We start from the raw sequence: 15904 nt of genomic DNA, 5'->3' as shown, positions 1-15904 counted from the left end.
ACCCAGCCTTCCCCACAGGTGGCATCTTATGTAGCTGTAGGACAATGTCAATATCAGGAACTGACATTCATGAACTAATTTTTTATTCATCTTTTTACTTATTTTTTTCATTCCCTGTGCTCTCCAATAGAGCAGCCACTGGCCACATGTAGCTATTCCATTTAAATTACTTAAAATTATATAAAAGTAGAAATTTAATTTCATGGCCTCACTAGCCACATACATTTCAAGCACTTAATAGCCACATATGACTTGAGGTGACCATATGGGTAGCACAAATACAGAGTATTTCCGTTGCTGCAAGTTCTTTTGGATAGCCCTGACTGCATTCTTCTTGAGGGCAGACTTGCCTTGTTCATCTTTATATCTGCCATTGCTAGGTGGTATGGCACTCAATTCATACCTAAATGATTGACTCGAGTGCTATTCTCTTGTTTTACATGTGCAGAAGCTTAGGCCCTAAGTAATGGTAAATAAAATGATATCTAGCTATTGAGTAGCAGAGCTAGAAATAGAGCTCAGGTTTCCTAATTTCAAGTTCACTGCTCTTCCTATGTGGACCTTAATTTTGTGAGCTCATCTATTTGTATCAATTTTAGAAGTAGGAGTATTAAAGTAATATAATACTTTCAAACTTAAGGGTACATAAGAATTAACTAGGAAGCTTGTTACAACTGCATATTCCTGGACCCCTCCCTCCCAAGAATATGATTCATTAAGTCTTTGGTGGGGTATAGGAATCTGTATTTTAAACATATACTTAATCAAGAATGTATGGTAATAGCATAAGGATAGATCAGAATAGAGAGCAACAGAATAGTAAGCCTAGAAATGGAACCACACTTAATATGACCATTTGATTTTTAATAAAGATGCTGTTAGGGAAAGAAAATATTTTCAACAAATAGTGTTGGAACAACTTCATATCCATATGAAAAAGAAGAACTCTGACTCTTCCCTCGTACCATAAATAATATGTATTATTGGCCTAACAATGACAATTACTAATTAATTACCTACTTTCTAGAAGCAATCATAGGAGAATATCTTGGGCATGGTTAATGGTTTTTTGGTCAGGACACCAAAAAGAATTATCCTAAAAGAAAATTGGTAAGTTATTCTTTATCAAGAATGTTTGTTTACCAAAAGACACAATTAAGAAAATGCATACATAGGCAGGACACATAATAAGAGGAAATACTTGCAAAATACATTTCAGACAAAGGATAGGTATCCAGAAGATACAACTCAGAATATGTAAAGACTTTCTAGAAATCAACTCTAAACAGATAATCTAATTAAAAATTTGACAAAAGTTAAATGCCATTGGTTGTATCTCACAAGCCTCCAATTAGGGACCCTGGCCTGCAGCCCAGGCATATGCCCTTACTGGGAATTGAACTTGTGGCCTTTTGGTTTGCAGGCCAGCACACAATCCACTACAGAACACCAGCAGGGGCTAAAAGATGTGATTTTAGTGCAGGTGAACTGAAGGCCACACTTTGAGAACCACTGGATTTGACTAATTTCAGAAATAATCCTGTTTTACCATGAGAAATAATTCATAGATTACTAATGTAATGTTTTGAAGTTGTTTTTTTTTTAAGATTTTATTTATTTATATTTAGACAGAGGGGAAGGGAGGGAGGAAGAGAAGGACAGAAACATCAATGTGTGGTTGTCACTCGAGTCCCACACTTGGGACCCGGCCTGTAACCTAGGCATGTGCCCTTACTGGGAATTGAACCAGTGACCCTTTGGTTCTCAGGTCAGTGCTCAATCCACTGAGGGCCCATTTTGAAGGTTTTTTTTTTTTTTTTAATTCATGGCATTGTTAATGTAAAAATGTCCAAACCTGTGGAGAATTTTTAGGAGGTTATTTGAGCCAAACTGAGGACATACCAGGAAGCAAGATCTCAAACGCTCTGGAGAATGACACTTTTGCAGTTTCTTTTATACATTTGGAATTAAGATGGGAACATCACAAGATTACAGGAAGGTGAAAGAAAGCAAAGCAAGGGAATCTCTGATTGGATTACTCTAGAGTTAAGATTATGTGTTCCCTTAAGGGTTGTTACTCTTCCGAGGAGTCTGGAAAAGAGGATTACTCCTGGCATTTCAAAGGTTTATTAACCTAGATTCACAAGAACAATGGGACAGGGCTTGCTTAAGACAAAGATAAACCTTTTGTAGGCCTGGGGTTGACCACATACAGGACCTGGCCTGTTAGGCATGTATAATCAGATCACCCTTTACAGATTCTTTCACTTAGATTGATTACAGAGCCTCTTCTTTTTGTCCACAGCACTTTAAATATTTTAAAGCAGGGGTGTCAAACTTATTTTTACCTGGGGCACCTCAGCCTCTCAGTTGCCTTCAAAGAGCGGAATGTAATATAAATGTAACCACTCCTTAATAGTTAAGCGAGAGCTCAGTGCTGCCCCCCCTGGTAGAAACAAGGTGCCAGGCCAGATAAAACAAGGTGGAGGGCTGGATTTGACCTGCAGGCCTTGTGTTTGTCACCTGTGTTTTAAAGGGTATATTTGTATATAGTTATATAAATATTGTATGAAAAGTGTCACTTTGTTATTAGGAGATTAATAAATGAGTGGACAAAGATTTGTGACAATATTATATAGTTCCTTATCCCAATAAATGTTTTCTAATGTCAGGAATGCAATTTTAATATGAGGAGAATTTGGACACGGAAATAACTCCATTGAATTAGATGTAATTAAATTGGTTAAAATGTGGCTTGAAATGGATATTTATAGTGGTATTTAGTAAACTGGATGTTTTTTAATTTGCAGAGTATAACTTTTTCAGTTGAAGCAGCTTTCACCACAGTGCAATGAATTGTTTCCTTATGTGATAGGTCTCTGGTGTCATTTACTTTTAAGATTCTAGATGTTTAGGAAATGTAGAACTTTTACGTCATGTTTCTTAATTGTAACATGAATCTGTAAACTTTCAAAAGTGCTTCAGGGGAACAACTGGAACTGTTGTGGAAGTCTCAGTTCTTCTTGCCAATTCAGTAAAGAATTAAAGATCAGCAAGCTGCTTAGTACACAGGCAGAGTTTATAAGTAATACATTCTCAGGGGAGAGAAAGGGCCTAGGCAAGGTGGGCAAGAGAGGCATAGGCGTTGGGTCTCTTTGTCCTGAGGATTTACCTAGTTTGTGAGGTGGGGTGAGGAAGTTACATATTCATTTGGCAGGAGAGGTGGTGCATACTTACCTCCTTAATGTAGGTATGGGTGGAGGTCTGTGGAAGTAGCTCAGATCCTTACTTGCTCCTAGACCACCTCTTGTCATCCTGTTGTAAAAATAGATACTTGGCCTGGAAGCAGTTAATCAAAGTTATTGATGAGCTTTTTCTTTAAGTAGTATGGACCCCCTCCCAGCGTCCTCCTTCTCCTGTATTTTCTAACTTCTACCTAACAAAACTTGATGCTAGTGACCAAATGTTGCAAATTTAACTTTTTTTTAAAATGAATGAAACATTTAATCCAAAAACAGAAAAATAACAAGCAAGCCAAAAGCAATCAGAATGATAAAATAATTCAAGATAAAAACAGAATGAGATGAGTTAGAAAAACAGAATAAATGAGTACCTAAACAAAATAGACAAACTCATATTTAAAAAATTAAGAACAAGTATGGAGGGGTACAAAAAACCAGAAAGATGTACTATCCATACAATGGACTACTATTAGGCAATTAAAATAAATTTAACTTTACAGGCTTATAGATAATATTATGTGGTCAACTGTCATGCCACATCCCAAATAATTTTTCCTACAATAGGATATTAGTGCCGGAAATTTCACCAATTAAAGATATTTGCCTGCTTCCAAATTTTTCTGATAAGGATCACTTGGGGCACTTACTAAATTTCAGACCCTTCCTTTAGAGATTGAAATTACTTGCTTAAAGGCTGGTTCATTTGGTCTGGGATGGGTTGAGAATTTATTTGTGTTTTTAAATAGTACCTTCTGATAATTCTTATCAGGGACATTTAGGAAACATTGCCCTAAAATGAAACTAAGTTTCTCAAACACTTTTGCTCCACAAAAAAAAAAAAAAAAAAAAAAGAAGGAAGGAAAGGAGGAAGGGAGGGAGGGAGGGGGAAAAGTAAAAAAAAGAGGAGGTAAAGGAGAAGGGGGAGGGATAGGAGATGAAAAGAAAAATCACCCAGAGACCTTGTTGAAAATAAGATTTCTGGGCCCTACTCACTCAATGCTTCTCATTTGTCTGGGATGAAGCTCCCAAATCTATAGTTTTAAAGCTGTGCATCCTGAGAGAAAAGATTCATTTGATGTGCACTTGGAGAAGGGATTTATCTGCTGAAATAGACTCCCCATGGTCTACTGAGGGCCCACATTTTATGGACAATAAGAGTCTAGTAGACATTTGCTGACAGGGGCTCCACATGTATTCTATGCTGGGAAGAACCTCAGACTTGAACTCTCTGCTTCATACTATGCACTGCCGGGAAATCCTGGTTTAGTTTTTCTACCAATGGACTGAGACCTTCCCTGTCCAATCAGAACTGCATAATTTGGGTGCTTCATTTACCTAAAATGGACCTATTTGGGAACCTGGTGGGGACTTTCACTGTCCCCACAAAAAACAGCCTCTCCTTTGTTTCAGTGGCACACAATTTAGGTTGCTACCTGAATTTGTCTCCTGGGCCTCAGCTCTTTTTGCTCAAATAAATGCTTTTAATTCTTTATTATAGCCTAAAATTAATTTTAGTTTACAGAGCTCATGCAGTGCACAGGTCTGAGAACTGTCTTCCTAGTGTAAGAGCTAGGTGGAGGACACTGGGAACCTAAGGGATAGTGAGCATGCCTAAGAGAAAGGAACTACCTGAGGACCAACCATTCCATAGCTGCAGTACTACAGTCTTTGTGGGGGTGGAGCATGGGTAAGCCATAGGAAAATGACTTGAAAGAAACTAACCGTATTTTGCTGTGTATAATGTGTACTTTTTTTTGCCCAAATTTTTGAGGGAAAAATAAGGATGCACATTATACATGGGTAGTACCCGAAATACCTTGTCCCTGTTCTTGTGTTTTATAATTATTTGTTATGTAAAATCTCTTGTACTGTAATATGTTCAAAAATAAATGCCGAAATTCCTTTATAATACAAAAAAATAATTATTTAAATACAAATAAAGTTAAACTAAAAATTAAAATGAAAGACTTTTTTCCTGAAAGTTTGGGCCAAAAACATGGGTGCACACTATACACAGGAGTGCATTATACATGGCAAAATACGGTACATTCATTATTTTGCAAGCAAAAATCTGCCTGCGTGCCATAGATTGCCAGTTCTTGTTTTACTTGCTGCTGTGAACATCTATTGATTTTTCTCTTGTGTAGTAAGAAGAAAACATAACTTATAGACCATCTTCTGGCAGAAGATGATAGATTTGGATCAGAAACAGGAGGCGTTGGAAGCTAGGAATCAAAAGTGAAGAAATTCCACAAGCCCTTGGGTGAGAAAGGTGACGGATTTATTTACTTAAATGTCCCACATTCTCTTTATATGGTTATCTAATGTGAGTGTAATGCTTTTAGGTGGGTATGTACCTTCGCAAGTGTTTGGAAGGTGGAATAAGCTGTTAGAAATAGGTGGGGAATAAGCTGTTAGAAATGGGTCTTAAGCACACATTTCTCCTCAGGCTGCTTCTGTCAGCACTTCCCATCATCACCTTCCCTGCCTTCACTTCTGCTTATTTGCCAGGACCCTTCTAGCTCCTTCTTAGGGCTAAAGCCTTAACCTAAAATACCTCATTAATATTCATGATAGCATTTTCTGAATTCTTCTTACTGCTAGGCACCGCGCTGTTGTGCTCTCCCAGCATTCTTTCATTCCTTTCATGAAATAACCCAATGATCTAGTTACTATGATTATGATCCATTTTGTAGGAGAAACATCTAAGGTTCCAAGAGGTTATATAACTTGCCCAGGACCTCACAGCTAGGAAATGGCAGAACCAGATTTGACAGTTGTGCTTTCTTCTTTCTTGCTGCCTTCTTTCTCTCAGAGAGAAAACGGGGAATCACACCTGCACGTCCTCCTGTGTAGCCCAACTTGACAGACTCTTTTGAAAGGTTATCAACCTCTGAGATTTAAAAGCTTTTAAGTCTTTATTACAGAATATTTGAAAGTCAGAAAAGAGAAAGAAACCACCTCTAATATTGTTGGCCTTATGTAACTATGATTAATATTTTAATGTGTTTGTTTTCAGGCTATTTTGGCATATGTATATATTTCCTTATAGTACATATATTCTTCATATCATGATATTTTAAATGTAAATTAAATTTTTATACTCATACTGAGATTTTAATGATTCTTAAATGATAACGTAAGAGTTGTAGCAATTCGAATGAGGTCTAGCAAATGAGTGAACGAATGAATGAATGCTTGCTTCCATGTATGGAATATTACATGTTTGCCTCTTTTTTACTTTTGTTTTTCCTGTGTTCAGAGAGAGGGTCCATTGTTCTAGTTTAAATTTTGTATCATAAACAAATAGTATCATCAACAAAGAACATACTCTCCCAGCTCAAGTATGTTTTACCCATCTTTCCAGGTCTTGCTCAAATCCGCATTCCCTTTAAGCTTTTCTTGACTTCCAAGCCTATAACAGACTTTCTCTACATCAATCTTCTCAAGCACTTTCTGGCTATACCTTATATTTGACTTTCACCTTGTTCTCTGTCTGCTAGATATAATATTTTTGCCCTGTTTTCTACTATCTTTTTCTATCCCCAAAACTTGATCTAGTGCTTTTTTCATAATCTCATATTTGGGTTTTTTTAGCATTTGGTATTTGAACCAAATTGCTATTAACCAATTTCTCTGATATAGTAGAATGATTTTAAACTTTCTGGTGTGTCTTTCTATGACTCATAGGTTCCTGTCACTGTAACCATGCCAGAAATGACAGAGAATGAGACTCCTACAAAAAAGCAGCACAGGTATGTAGCCACAGTTCAAAAATAATATAGTTTCAGAAGATAAGAAGCAGAATTAATCCCTACTTTGTTAAATAGGTAGTCTATAGGGAACTTTTATTTGGGTGCCTAGAAAACCATTACTCTTCAAAAATATGTGTGGATAATGAGAAATAGGTTTATGGAAAGAGGTACATAGTTAAAATTTCCTGTCTTCCTTATTTTGCCAGCAGTGTAACAAGTATAATACCCAATCTATTCTAAATGTTTAGTTTCTTTTGAACATTTTATTTGCATACAGTGTGAGTCTTTGTAGACCCTAAGTTCACATAGGCTGAAGTCAGTTTGAATAGACATTTTGTTATGTTAGAAACCATTAATGTGAATATGCACATCAGTACAGTATTATTTGTGTTCTTTGTATTACCCTCCTGGATTTCTAGCAGTTTGGCCAGTGTTTCTGCTTAGAATTACATGGCCAATGTTTCCATTAATATTAAAATCACTATTCTCTTTTCCTACTACATAGATCTTAAAGAATGTTAATGTATTGAGTAGTGGTACCTGAAAGGGAAAATCAATGTTTGTAGGAGATTAGCTTTTAAGAAAATTTAAGGCCTTGGGTGTTGTGGCTCAGTGGATTGAGCACACTGGCCTGTGAACCAAAAGGTCACCAGGTCAGTTCCCAGTCAGGGCACATGCCTGGGTTGCAGCCAGATCCCCAGTTGGGGGCGTGTGAGAGGCAACCAATCAATGTTTCTCTCCTGCATTGATGTTTCTCTCCCTTTTTTTCTCCCTCCCTTCCCTTCTCTCTAAAAATAAATAAAATCTTTAAAAAAATCACACACTATAAAAAAAAAGAAAATTTAAGAGTTTGGCCTGGACTGGTATGGCTCAGTTGGTTGGGCGTCGTCCTGCAAACTGAAAAGTCTAGGGTTTAATCCCCAGTCATGGCACGTGCCTGGGTTGTGGGTTTGGTCCCCAATTGGGGACGCATGCAAGAGTCAACTGATCGATGTTTCTTTCTCACATCAGTGTTACTCTCTGTCTCTTTCTCTCTCCCTTCCCGCGCTCTAGAATCAATAAAAGAAAAAACAATATATTAAAAAAAGTAGAAAAGTTAAGAGTTTGGATAACTTAAGGTATATAACTGCTCAAGATGGCTAAAATGCCAATTGTCAGTGCGTGGGTGCTGCTGGCTGCTATACTTCCCTCCCTGGGGATTTTTAGGTTCCTCTCTACTGTTGCTTGTTTCCTTTACACACCCAGTCCCACCTTGGCCAGGGTGCCAGGGCAAACAAACATTAGAAGTCATCTACTTGGCATATCACTTTGAGAATTGACAAGCTCATTAATTACATTTTTCAAATAAAGTTTTCAGTGATTGATTTACTTCCCAACCAATGACTCACCTACTTGGCACATCACTTTGAGAGTTGACTAGCTCCTTAATTATACTTTCAAATAGTTTTCAGTGATTTATTTATTTCTTTACCAATGGCTTGTGGGTATGGAAGAATAGGGAATTGTAGTTACTTGCAGAAATTGTGGATTCTCAATTTATATTGATGTATCTGCAGTTAAGTTTTCATACCATAATATATATTAAAAAATTTTTTTTCAGATGATTTCTTATTGATGCAATGAGTACAAAGGCATAAAATTTATTTTTACGGTTTTCAAAATACAAAGTGGCGAAAATGTTTTTCTATTATTTTCATGTTCCTTTTATCTACACTTTTTGTTTCAGAAAGAAAAACCGGGAGACACACAATGCAGGTAGAAACAATTTAAATTTTATTTGTTAACATTTTTATATTCAAAATAAAATTGTACTGTAGTTGATTATAAGCTTTTATGCTGTAAGTACAGAATCATTATTCATTTGTTTTAGGAAAAGTATTTCTTTATCGTTTTTAGTTGACAGAACTTCTCTGCAGCTTATAAAGATTGTTTGCTTATCATCTTTGGATTTACTGTCTGTTTAGATAATTTAAGGATTAATATACCCCTGGAGCTAGAGTTTTAAGTGATTTCACCCACTGAGTGATTTTAGTGTTTTAAGTGATTTCAGATATACTTTTCCTAAATAGAATGAACAGTATGTGTCTTTGCAGAAATTCCAGAGGGGGCTGGCTGCCTAGAGGAGTAGGGAAGACATGAGCAGCAGGCTGTAGATCTTAAAGGTACTTAAAATGTGAACAGTCTTAAATTAAGTTGTGGAGTCCTCAATTATAGGAAGAAATGTAGAAAATAAATATTTAATTTTGTCGCAAACATCAAAATTATAGGCCAAAACCAGATGAACATTTATAGATGTAATTGTGCATACATTTACAATTTGGTGCATTTTATAACATTTATTTTCCATCAGGGACTTCACTGAGATCTAAAAAAAAAATTAGAAGTTAACTTCTATCTATATTATAAATGATATATTCATTTATATGAATATATAAACCCTGGGAAAATTTTATCTATGGAGAGATATGTTGAACACTTGTAGCATATTGCTCTTCCCCAGAAGGGAGTTTCTGCCTATGAATTTCCCTTTGTCACTGTGGGTAGAGAGTCTAAATTTTTCTTTTTACCTCTACACATTAAAAAATTAGCTCCTAGATAAAAACAAATACTATTGCTTTGCTTTTTTTTTGGCCATATGGGTTAAATCTAATCTTTTTTGGATATATGACCTAAATGTTTATTGGACTCACTGTCACATGGTGCCTTAAATATTTCCTGATACTAATTTATTGAGAATGATTAGATGTCATTGAAAAAGAAGCCCTTACTGCTAGATATGAAGCATAAGTATGTATTTTGCAAAGCAAGACCTACCTATGCTACAATCTGAAAGATCATTCCTTTAGAAGCACTGGAATCCTTTGTTAAGAAGGTGTTGCAAAACTTTCTAAAAGAAAATAGCCGAGACTAATATTTCTACTAACAGTGTCTTATAGAAATTATTTAGATCATCTCCTGACCCTTCTATACATCTTTTAAAGTTGTAGCATATAAGCCCAGAACAGTTATCAGTTAATTGAGAAGTTGTCAGTTACCCAGTTTCTTGGATGAAAAAAAAAATCCTACATGGCCAAAGTGGACAGCCCAGACCCCATAGGAAAAACCAAGCCACTGTCTTTTCTTGTCTATTTTAAGTTATAACTAATAGCTGTTTCTATGCCACAAACATACTCTAGTCATCCTAAAAGGTATTCTAAGGTTCTTTAGTCTGTCTGGAAAAGTCTCATTAGCCCATCTGCTATAAAGAGGCAACTTTCTAGTACTTAGCTTATTAGTGGGTTCTTGAAATTTGGTTATTAAACTCTCTAATAATTATTTGAAATATAGTATGATAATGGCCTAACAGTAATATAATATTAACAATTTGTTTATAATTTGAATTTAGTTATTATAGATCTCATTCTTTAAAGTGCTAATAGAAGTATTGCTTATATCAATTTCCATAACTCTAGTTATGTTATAAAGTATGACATTCTTTGAAATCTTATTATAGTTGGTCTTCAGTAGATCCTATTTGACGAGATTTTCTTAGGTTTTTCTTTGCCTAAAATTTCTTTACCTAGGGAGATGAAGCAATTTGGCTGTAGGTTTGATAAATGGATTTTTTCCCCTCTCTAGTGGAGAGGCATAGGAAGAAAAAAATCAATGCTGGGATTAACAGAATAGGAGAGCTGATCCCATGTTCCCCTGCACTGAAGCAGGTAAGAAGTTCACTCATTTTTATTCATAACTTGTGAACAGATAGTTCCCTGTTGTTTTGCGCTCAGAATGATTATTTTTCTAATTAAAATAATTTATTTAAACTTTAAAAAATTGACTCAATGAATTGAAAACAAAACTATTTAAAATAAAATACTACCTTTACCTTTTATTTTTCTTGACATATACAAAGCTCTTTTTTAGCAAAGTGATTTTTTGAAAGATGTGTATATCATTTATGAGGTAAAGACAACTTGATGCATATATTTCTTTTTTTATCATTTTTTTATTGTTGTTCAAATATAGTTTTCTCCATTTTCCCACCCTACTTTCCTCTGCCCTACCCAACCCCACCCTCAATGCTATCCCCCTTTGGCTTTGTCCATGGGTCCTTTATACATGATCTTTGACGACCCTTTCCCTTCTTTCCCCCATTTTTTCCCTCCCCCATCCCTTCTGGTTACTGTCAGTTTGTTTTTTATTTCAATGTCTCTGGTTATATTTTGCTTGCTTGTTTGTTTTGTTGATTAGGTTCCACTTAGAGGTGAGATTATATGGTATTTGTCTTTTACCACCTGGATTACTTTACTTAGCATAATGTTCTCCAGTTCTATCCATGCTGTTGCAAAGGGTAGGAGCTGCTTCTTTCTTTCTGCTCCTTAGTATTCCATTGTGTAAATGGTACCACAGTTTTTTGATCCACTCATACTGATGGGCACCTAGGCTGCTTCCAGCACTTGGCTATTGTAAATTATGCTGCTATGAACATTGGGGTGCATAGGTTCTTTTGAATTAGTGTTTCTGGATTCTTGGGGTATAATCCCAGCAGTGGAATTGCTGGGTCAAAAGGCAGTTCCATTTTTAGTTTTTTGAGGAAATTCCATACTGTTTTCCACAGTGGCTGCCCCAGTCTGCATTCCCACCAACAGTGCACTAGGGTTCCCTTTTTTCCACAACCTTTCCACTTATTATTTGTTGATTTGTTTATAATGGCCATTCAGAATGATTATTTTTGTTCCTTGTCATTAATTGTTTTTTTAAGTTAATAATTGCCTCATAATATTTAATTTGCATAATTTTCTACATAGCTGTACTTCTTTCCACACTCCCAACAGTCTTCTAGTACAGTTTTTTACATGATCAAATGGGCCATATAATTTCTAGATCTTTAAATCTTGAATTACTCAGTCCCATGATTACATTTATATGTGTGCAGCTGTATTTACCAGGCATTTCTTTTATTTTTTGCCAATCATGTTCTTTACTATCTTAAATTCTTACCTAGACCCTTCTAAGGATCTCTTCTTTATTTTGTTCTCTATGCCCTATCAACCTTCACTAAAATCCGAGCTTATTAAAAATGACAGTTTTCCCTAAGGAAGATAGTGTTTTGTTCTGATAATGAGGATAAAGTGTGCTCACTGAAAATAAAACAAAATCAAACAAAAAATGGAAACAATATAGAGGGCATAAAAAGTTAAAAAATAAATTATCACCCCACTCCCAAGTTATAATTACCATTAAAAGTATTGTTACTCATTTCTGTAGACATTGCTTTATGAATATGTCTTTGTAGTTTCATAACCTGCTTTGTATTTTCACTCAGTGGTACCCAGTAGACTTGGTTGTAGATACCTTTCCTCATGTGTTCTCCTAACATTTAAATGATTATATAGTATTTAACTGTAATGGGGTATTACAATATGTGGTACCCTTTTTAAAATTCATTTTTGTATTATAGTCTGTCATGTTTGTTTTTGTTTTTTTAATATCCTCACCTGAGGATATTTTTTCATTACTTTTAGAGAGAGAGAGAGGGAGGGAGAGAAAGAGAGAAATATTGATGCAAGAGAGAATGCACCAATCAGGTGTCTCCCTCACGTGCCCCAACGGGGTATTGAACCTGTAGCATTTCAGTTTAGGACAGTGCTGCAACCAACTGAGCCACACCAGCCAGGACTGTCTCATGGTTTTTATTATCATTTCCCTGAATCTAAAGAGGTTTTAAACTAGTTTGACAACTAATTTTTAAAACATTCTAATTGAGTATTTGTATATCCTCTTTTTGTGTAGTGCCTATTCTAGTGTTTGATCCATTTTTCTAATGGATTTTCTTCTTTAAAAAAATTTTGTATTAAATTTAATGAGTGACAGTTTAATGCAATTATATTTGTTATTAAATTAATATATGCAAAAATTAATATATACACACAGCAAATAGCACTAAAAAGCTTAAAATGTCAAACATTAGTCTCCTGTCTAGTACAGCTTCCCAAAGGCAATCATTCTGAACTGCTGCTTCTGGCATTACCTTTTTTTTTTTTTTCAATTTTAAAATTATTTTATTGTTGTTCAATTACAGTTGTCTGCCTTTTCTCCCCACCTGGCATTACTTTTATATTTCAAAATAACATGCTTGTATTACTGTATCTTACTTTCCATTTTATATATTATATATTGACTTCCTATTATGCTTTTCCCTTGGCTTCCCCTTGTCTAATCCTCCCAGTATAATTGTACTACAACTTTTGATTAAATTGGCATTCAGTTTTTGTATTGTTAAGATAGTCTAGATATGGTTTATGGTTGAGCCAAGGAGTGTACTATATTATGTTTCATTTCACATGTAACTTCTGGCTTTTGGGCATTAATAATTGCCTCAGTGTTCTTCATTTGTTTAATTTTCACTATACCTCTCTTTAATTTTTTCCACACTTCCAGCAGTTTCTTAGCACGGTTTCTACATGGTCAAATGTACCACATAATTTCCATTTTCCCTTTCTTTCCTTTGAGACTTTATTTCTGGAACCCTCTACCCTTTCTTTTCAATCTCAATTGTTTGGTCTCCTTCAACTCTTCTGTTTTTAATTTCCTCTCATATTTTTAATTTCTAAGATTCTTTTTTCTTACTCTTTTTGTTTCTTTTCATGCCAACTGTTTGTTTCATGGATACAACTTCATCTCATATGTGAGAATGTTACAGGGTATTTTTTAAAGTTTTCTTTTATTTCCTGTGTTAACTTTGTGTCTTCTGATTTGTCTTGATGTTTTATCTTTCTTTTTGGAGACTTACCTGAAATGTTTAGTGATACTTAGTTTTTTTTCATATTTGACAATGAGGCATTAAAAAGTTGATGACTAGTCTTGTCTGTTGGTGGCCCTAACTGTTGAGTGATAGGTGGTGAAGTAGTGGTGTGAAACTCAAAAATATCAGTATTTGTAGCTTTTTTTGTTTTTTTGGTTAGTGGTGATTATTACTATTACTATTATTATTATTATTATTAAACTTTCCAGAGCAGAATCATTCAGCCCTATACCTAGGAGTGGGAATGGTGGGAAGAGTATCAGGCTAGTTGCCATTATCCTGGAAGGAGCACTGGGGAAGTGAGTGCTCAAGGGTCTCATGCTTTAGGAGGCAGAGTTTTCCTTTATCCATTTTCACTGAGGAGCCTCATCTTGTTCACTTCTGTGCCAATCCCCAGGTCTGAAATTCTCTGGTTACATTTCACAGAAAATGAACTTGTCTCCTGAGGGTGGGACAGAAAGGGGAAGTCATCCAGCTGCAGGAGGGGGGGAGGGGAGGGGGAGGGGGAGAGAGGGAGTGTGTGTGTGTGTGTGTGTGTGTGTGTGTGTGTGTGTGTGTGTGTGTGGTGGGGAAGGGGTTGGTTCTTATTCCTGCATCAGAAGAATCTTTCTATAAGTCCCTTCAGTTTTAACCCCTTACCTCTCACCCCACCTTCTGTAGTAGCTGGAGCTTCCCAGTCCTGAATCTTCCCAGGCTTTGGGAGGCCAGATCAGCTTGGCTCATTTCCCAACACTCTCTCCCTTGGGAAGGTCTTACACTTCAGTTTCTTTTCATTCTCCCCTATAAGGTGGTATGTAATCTTGCATAAATGTGTTTTTTAGTCTTTTTAAAAACATACTTTCTGTTTCTTTTAACACAATAGCAAACTTAAGGGCAGATACTTTGTCTTCTGACTGTTTTGCTTCCTCCATAGCTCAGTGTATAGTAGCTGCTTAGTAAATATTTGTGTTTGCCTAGTAAAATATCATTTTCCTGCTCTTGGCTTTCATTAATATGAGTTTCTCTGAAAGGAAAGCATAATTATTTTTGCTTTGTTGGTGTCCTAGAATGTACAGTGGAAGTCAGTATTTGGCTTCCAAACACTGAATAGATTGAGATTATCTTCACTATTGCTACACATCCCCAACCCCTTCTGTAGCAGAGAGGCAGTAAGTGGGCACTATCAGGTTCTGCCTTTGTCTTGACTCTTGATTTAAAAAAGGACAATATCAGTTTTTTTTCTCTCTAACGTGTTTTCCTGGGTTATTTTGGGACTCAGTCTAGGAACCCAGAATTGTAACTTGCAGGACCAAAGCCCTAAATCACTGATTCCTGTATGAAAATATCTATCTGACGAAGTACTAGAGATAGTCAATAATATGCATACGGGAGTAAAAGTTAAACATATACTGCGCATTTTAAAAAATAATTTATTTTCTTTTTCTTTTATAATTATATTTCATTAATTATGCTATTACATTTGTCCCACGTTTTCCCCCTTTGACCTCCTCCACCCAGCACTCCCCACTTCCTCAGGCAATTCCCATACCATTGTTCATGACCAAGGGTCAGGCACACAAGTTCCTTTGGCTATTCCATTTCCTATACTGTACTTTTACATCCCCATGGCTATTCTGTAACTACCTATTGTACTTCTTTTTTTTTTTTCCCTATTGTACTTCTTAATCCCCTCACCTATTCACCCATTTCCCCACAGCCCCCTCCTATCCAGCAACCATTGAAATACTCTTCTTAGCCATGATTCTGTATCTGTTGTTTAGTCTTTTTTAGATTTAATTGTTGATAGATACGTATTTATTGCCATTTTATTGTTCATAGTTTTTGTCTTCTTTTTCTTAAATAAGTCCCTGTAACATTTCATATAATAATAGTTTGGTGATGATGAACGCCTTTACCTCTTTCTTGTCTGAGAATCTCTTTATCTGCCCTTCGATTCTAAATGATAGCTTTGCTGATAGAGCAGTCTTGGCTGTAGGTCCCTGCTTTTCATGACTTTTAATATTTCTTGCTAATTTCTTCTAGCCTGCAAAGTTTCTTTTGAGAAATCACCTGACAGTCTTATGGGGACTCCCCTGTAGGTAACTAACTACTTTTCGCTTGCTGCTTTTAAGATTCTCTCTCTA

General features: G+C 35.8%; 1 protein-coding gene across 8 annotated transcripts in view; it reads left to right on the top strand.

The window, feature by feature from the left end:
• The window catches only part of USF3 (upstream transcription factor family member 3), a 58745-nt gene that overhangs the window by 24555 nt on the left and 18286 nt on the right, over positions 1 to 15904 (top strand). For 3 of the 8 annotated variants that reach the window (XM_053918356.1, XM_053918358.1, XM_053918357.1), the window contains 4 exons: positions 5390 to 5514; positions 6933 to 6997; positions 8724 to 8752; positions 10616 to 10698. In XM_053918356.1, coding sequence (XP_053774331.1) covers positions 6951 to 6997; positions 8724 to 8752; positions 10616 to 10698 — 159 coding nt within the window. In that variant the 5' untranslated portion in view covers positions 5390 to 5514; positions 6933 to 6950. Of the gene's footprint in view, positions 1 to 5389; positions 5515 to 6932; positions 6998 to 8723; positions 8753 to 9090; positions 9160 to 10560; positions 10699 to 15904 lie in introns of all 8 variants that reach the window. The other 5 variants (XM_053918362.1, XM_053918363.1, XM_053918360.1 and 2 more) reach the window with 5 other exon arrangements.

Source organism: Desmodus rotundus, chromosome 2, assembly GCF_022682495.2.
Source record: "Desmodus rotundus isolate HL8 chromosome 2, HLdesRot8A.1, whole genome shotgun sequence".
NCBI classification, from domain to species: Eukaryota; Metazoa; Chordata; class Mammalia; order Chiroptera; family Phyllostomidae; genus Desmodus; species Desmodus rotundus.
This window is presented reverse-complemented; position numbering and strand designations above follow the sequence as displayed.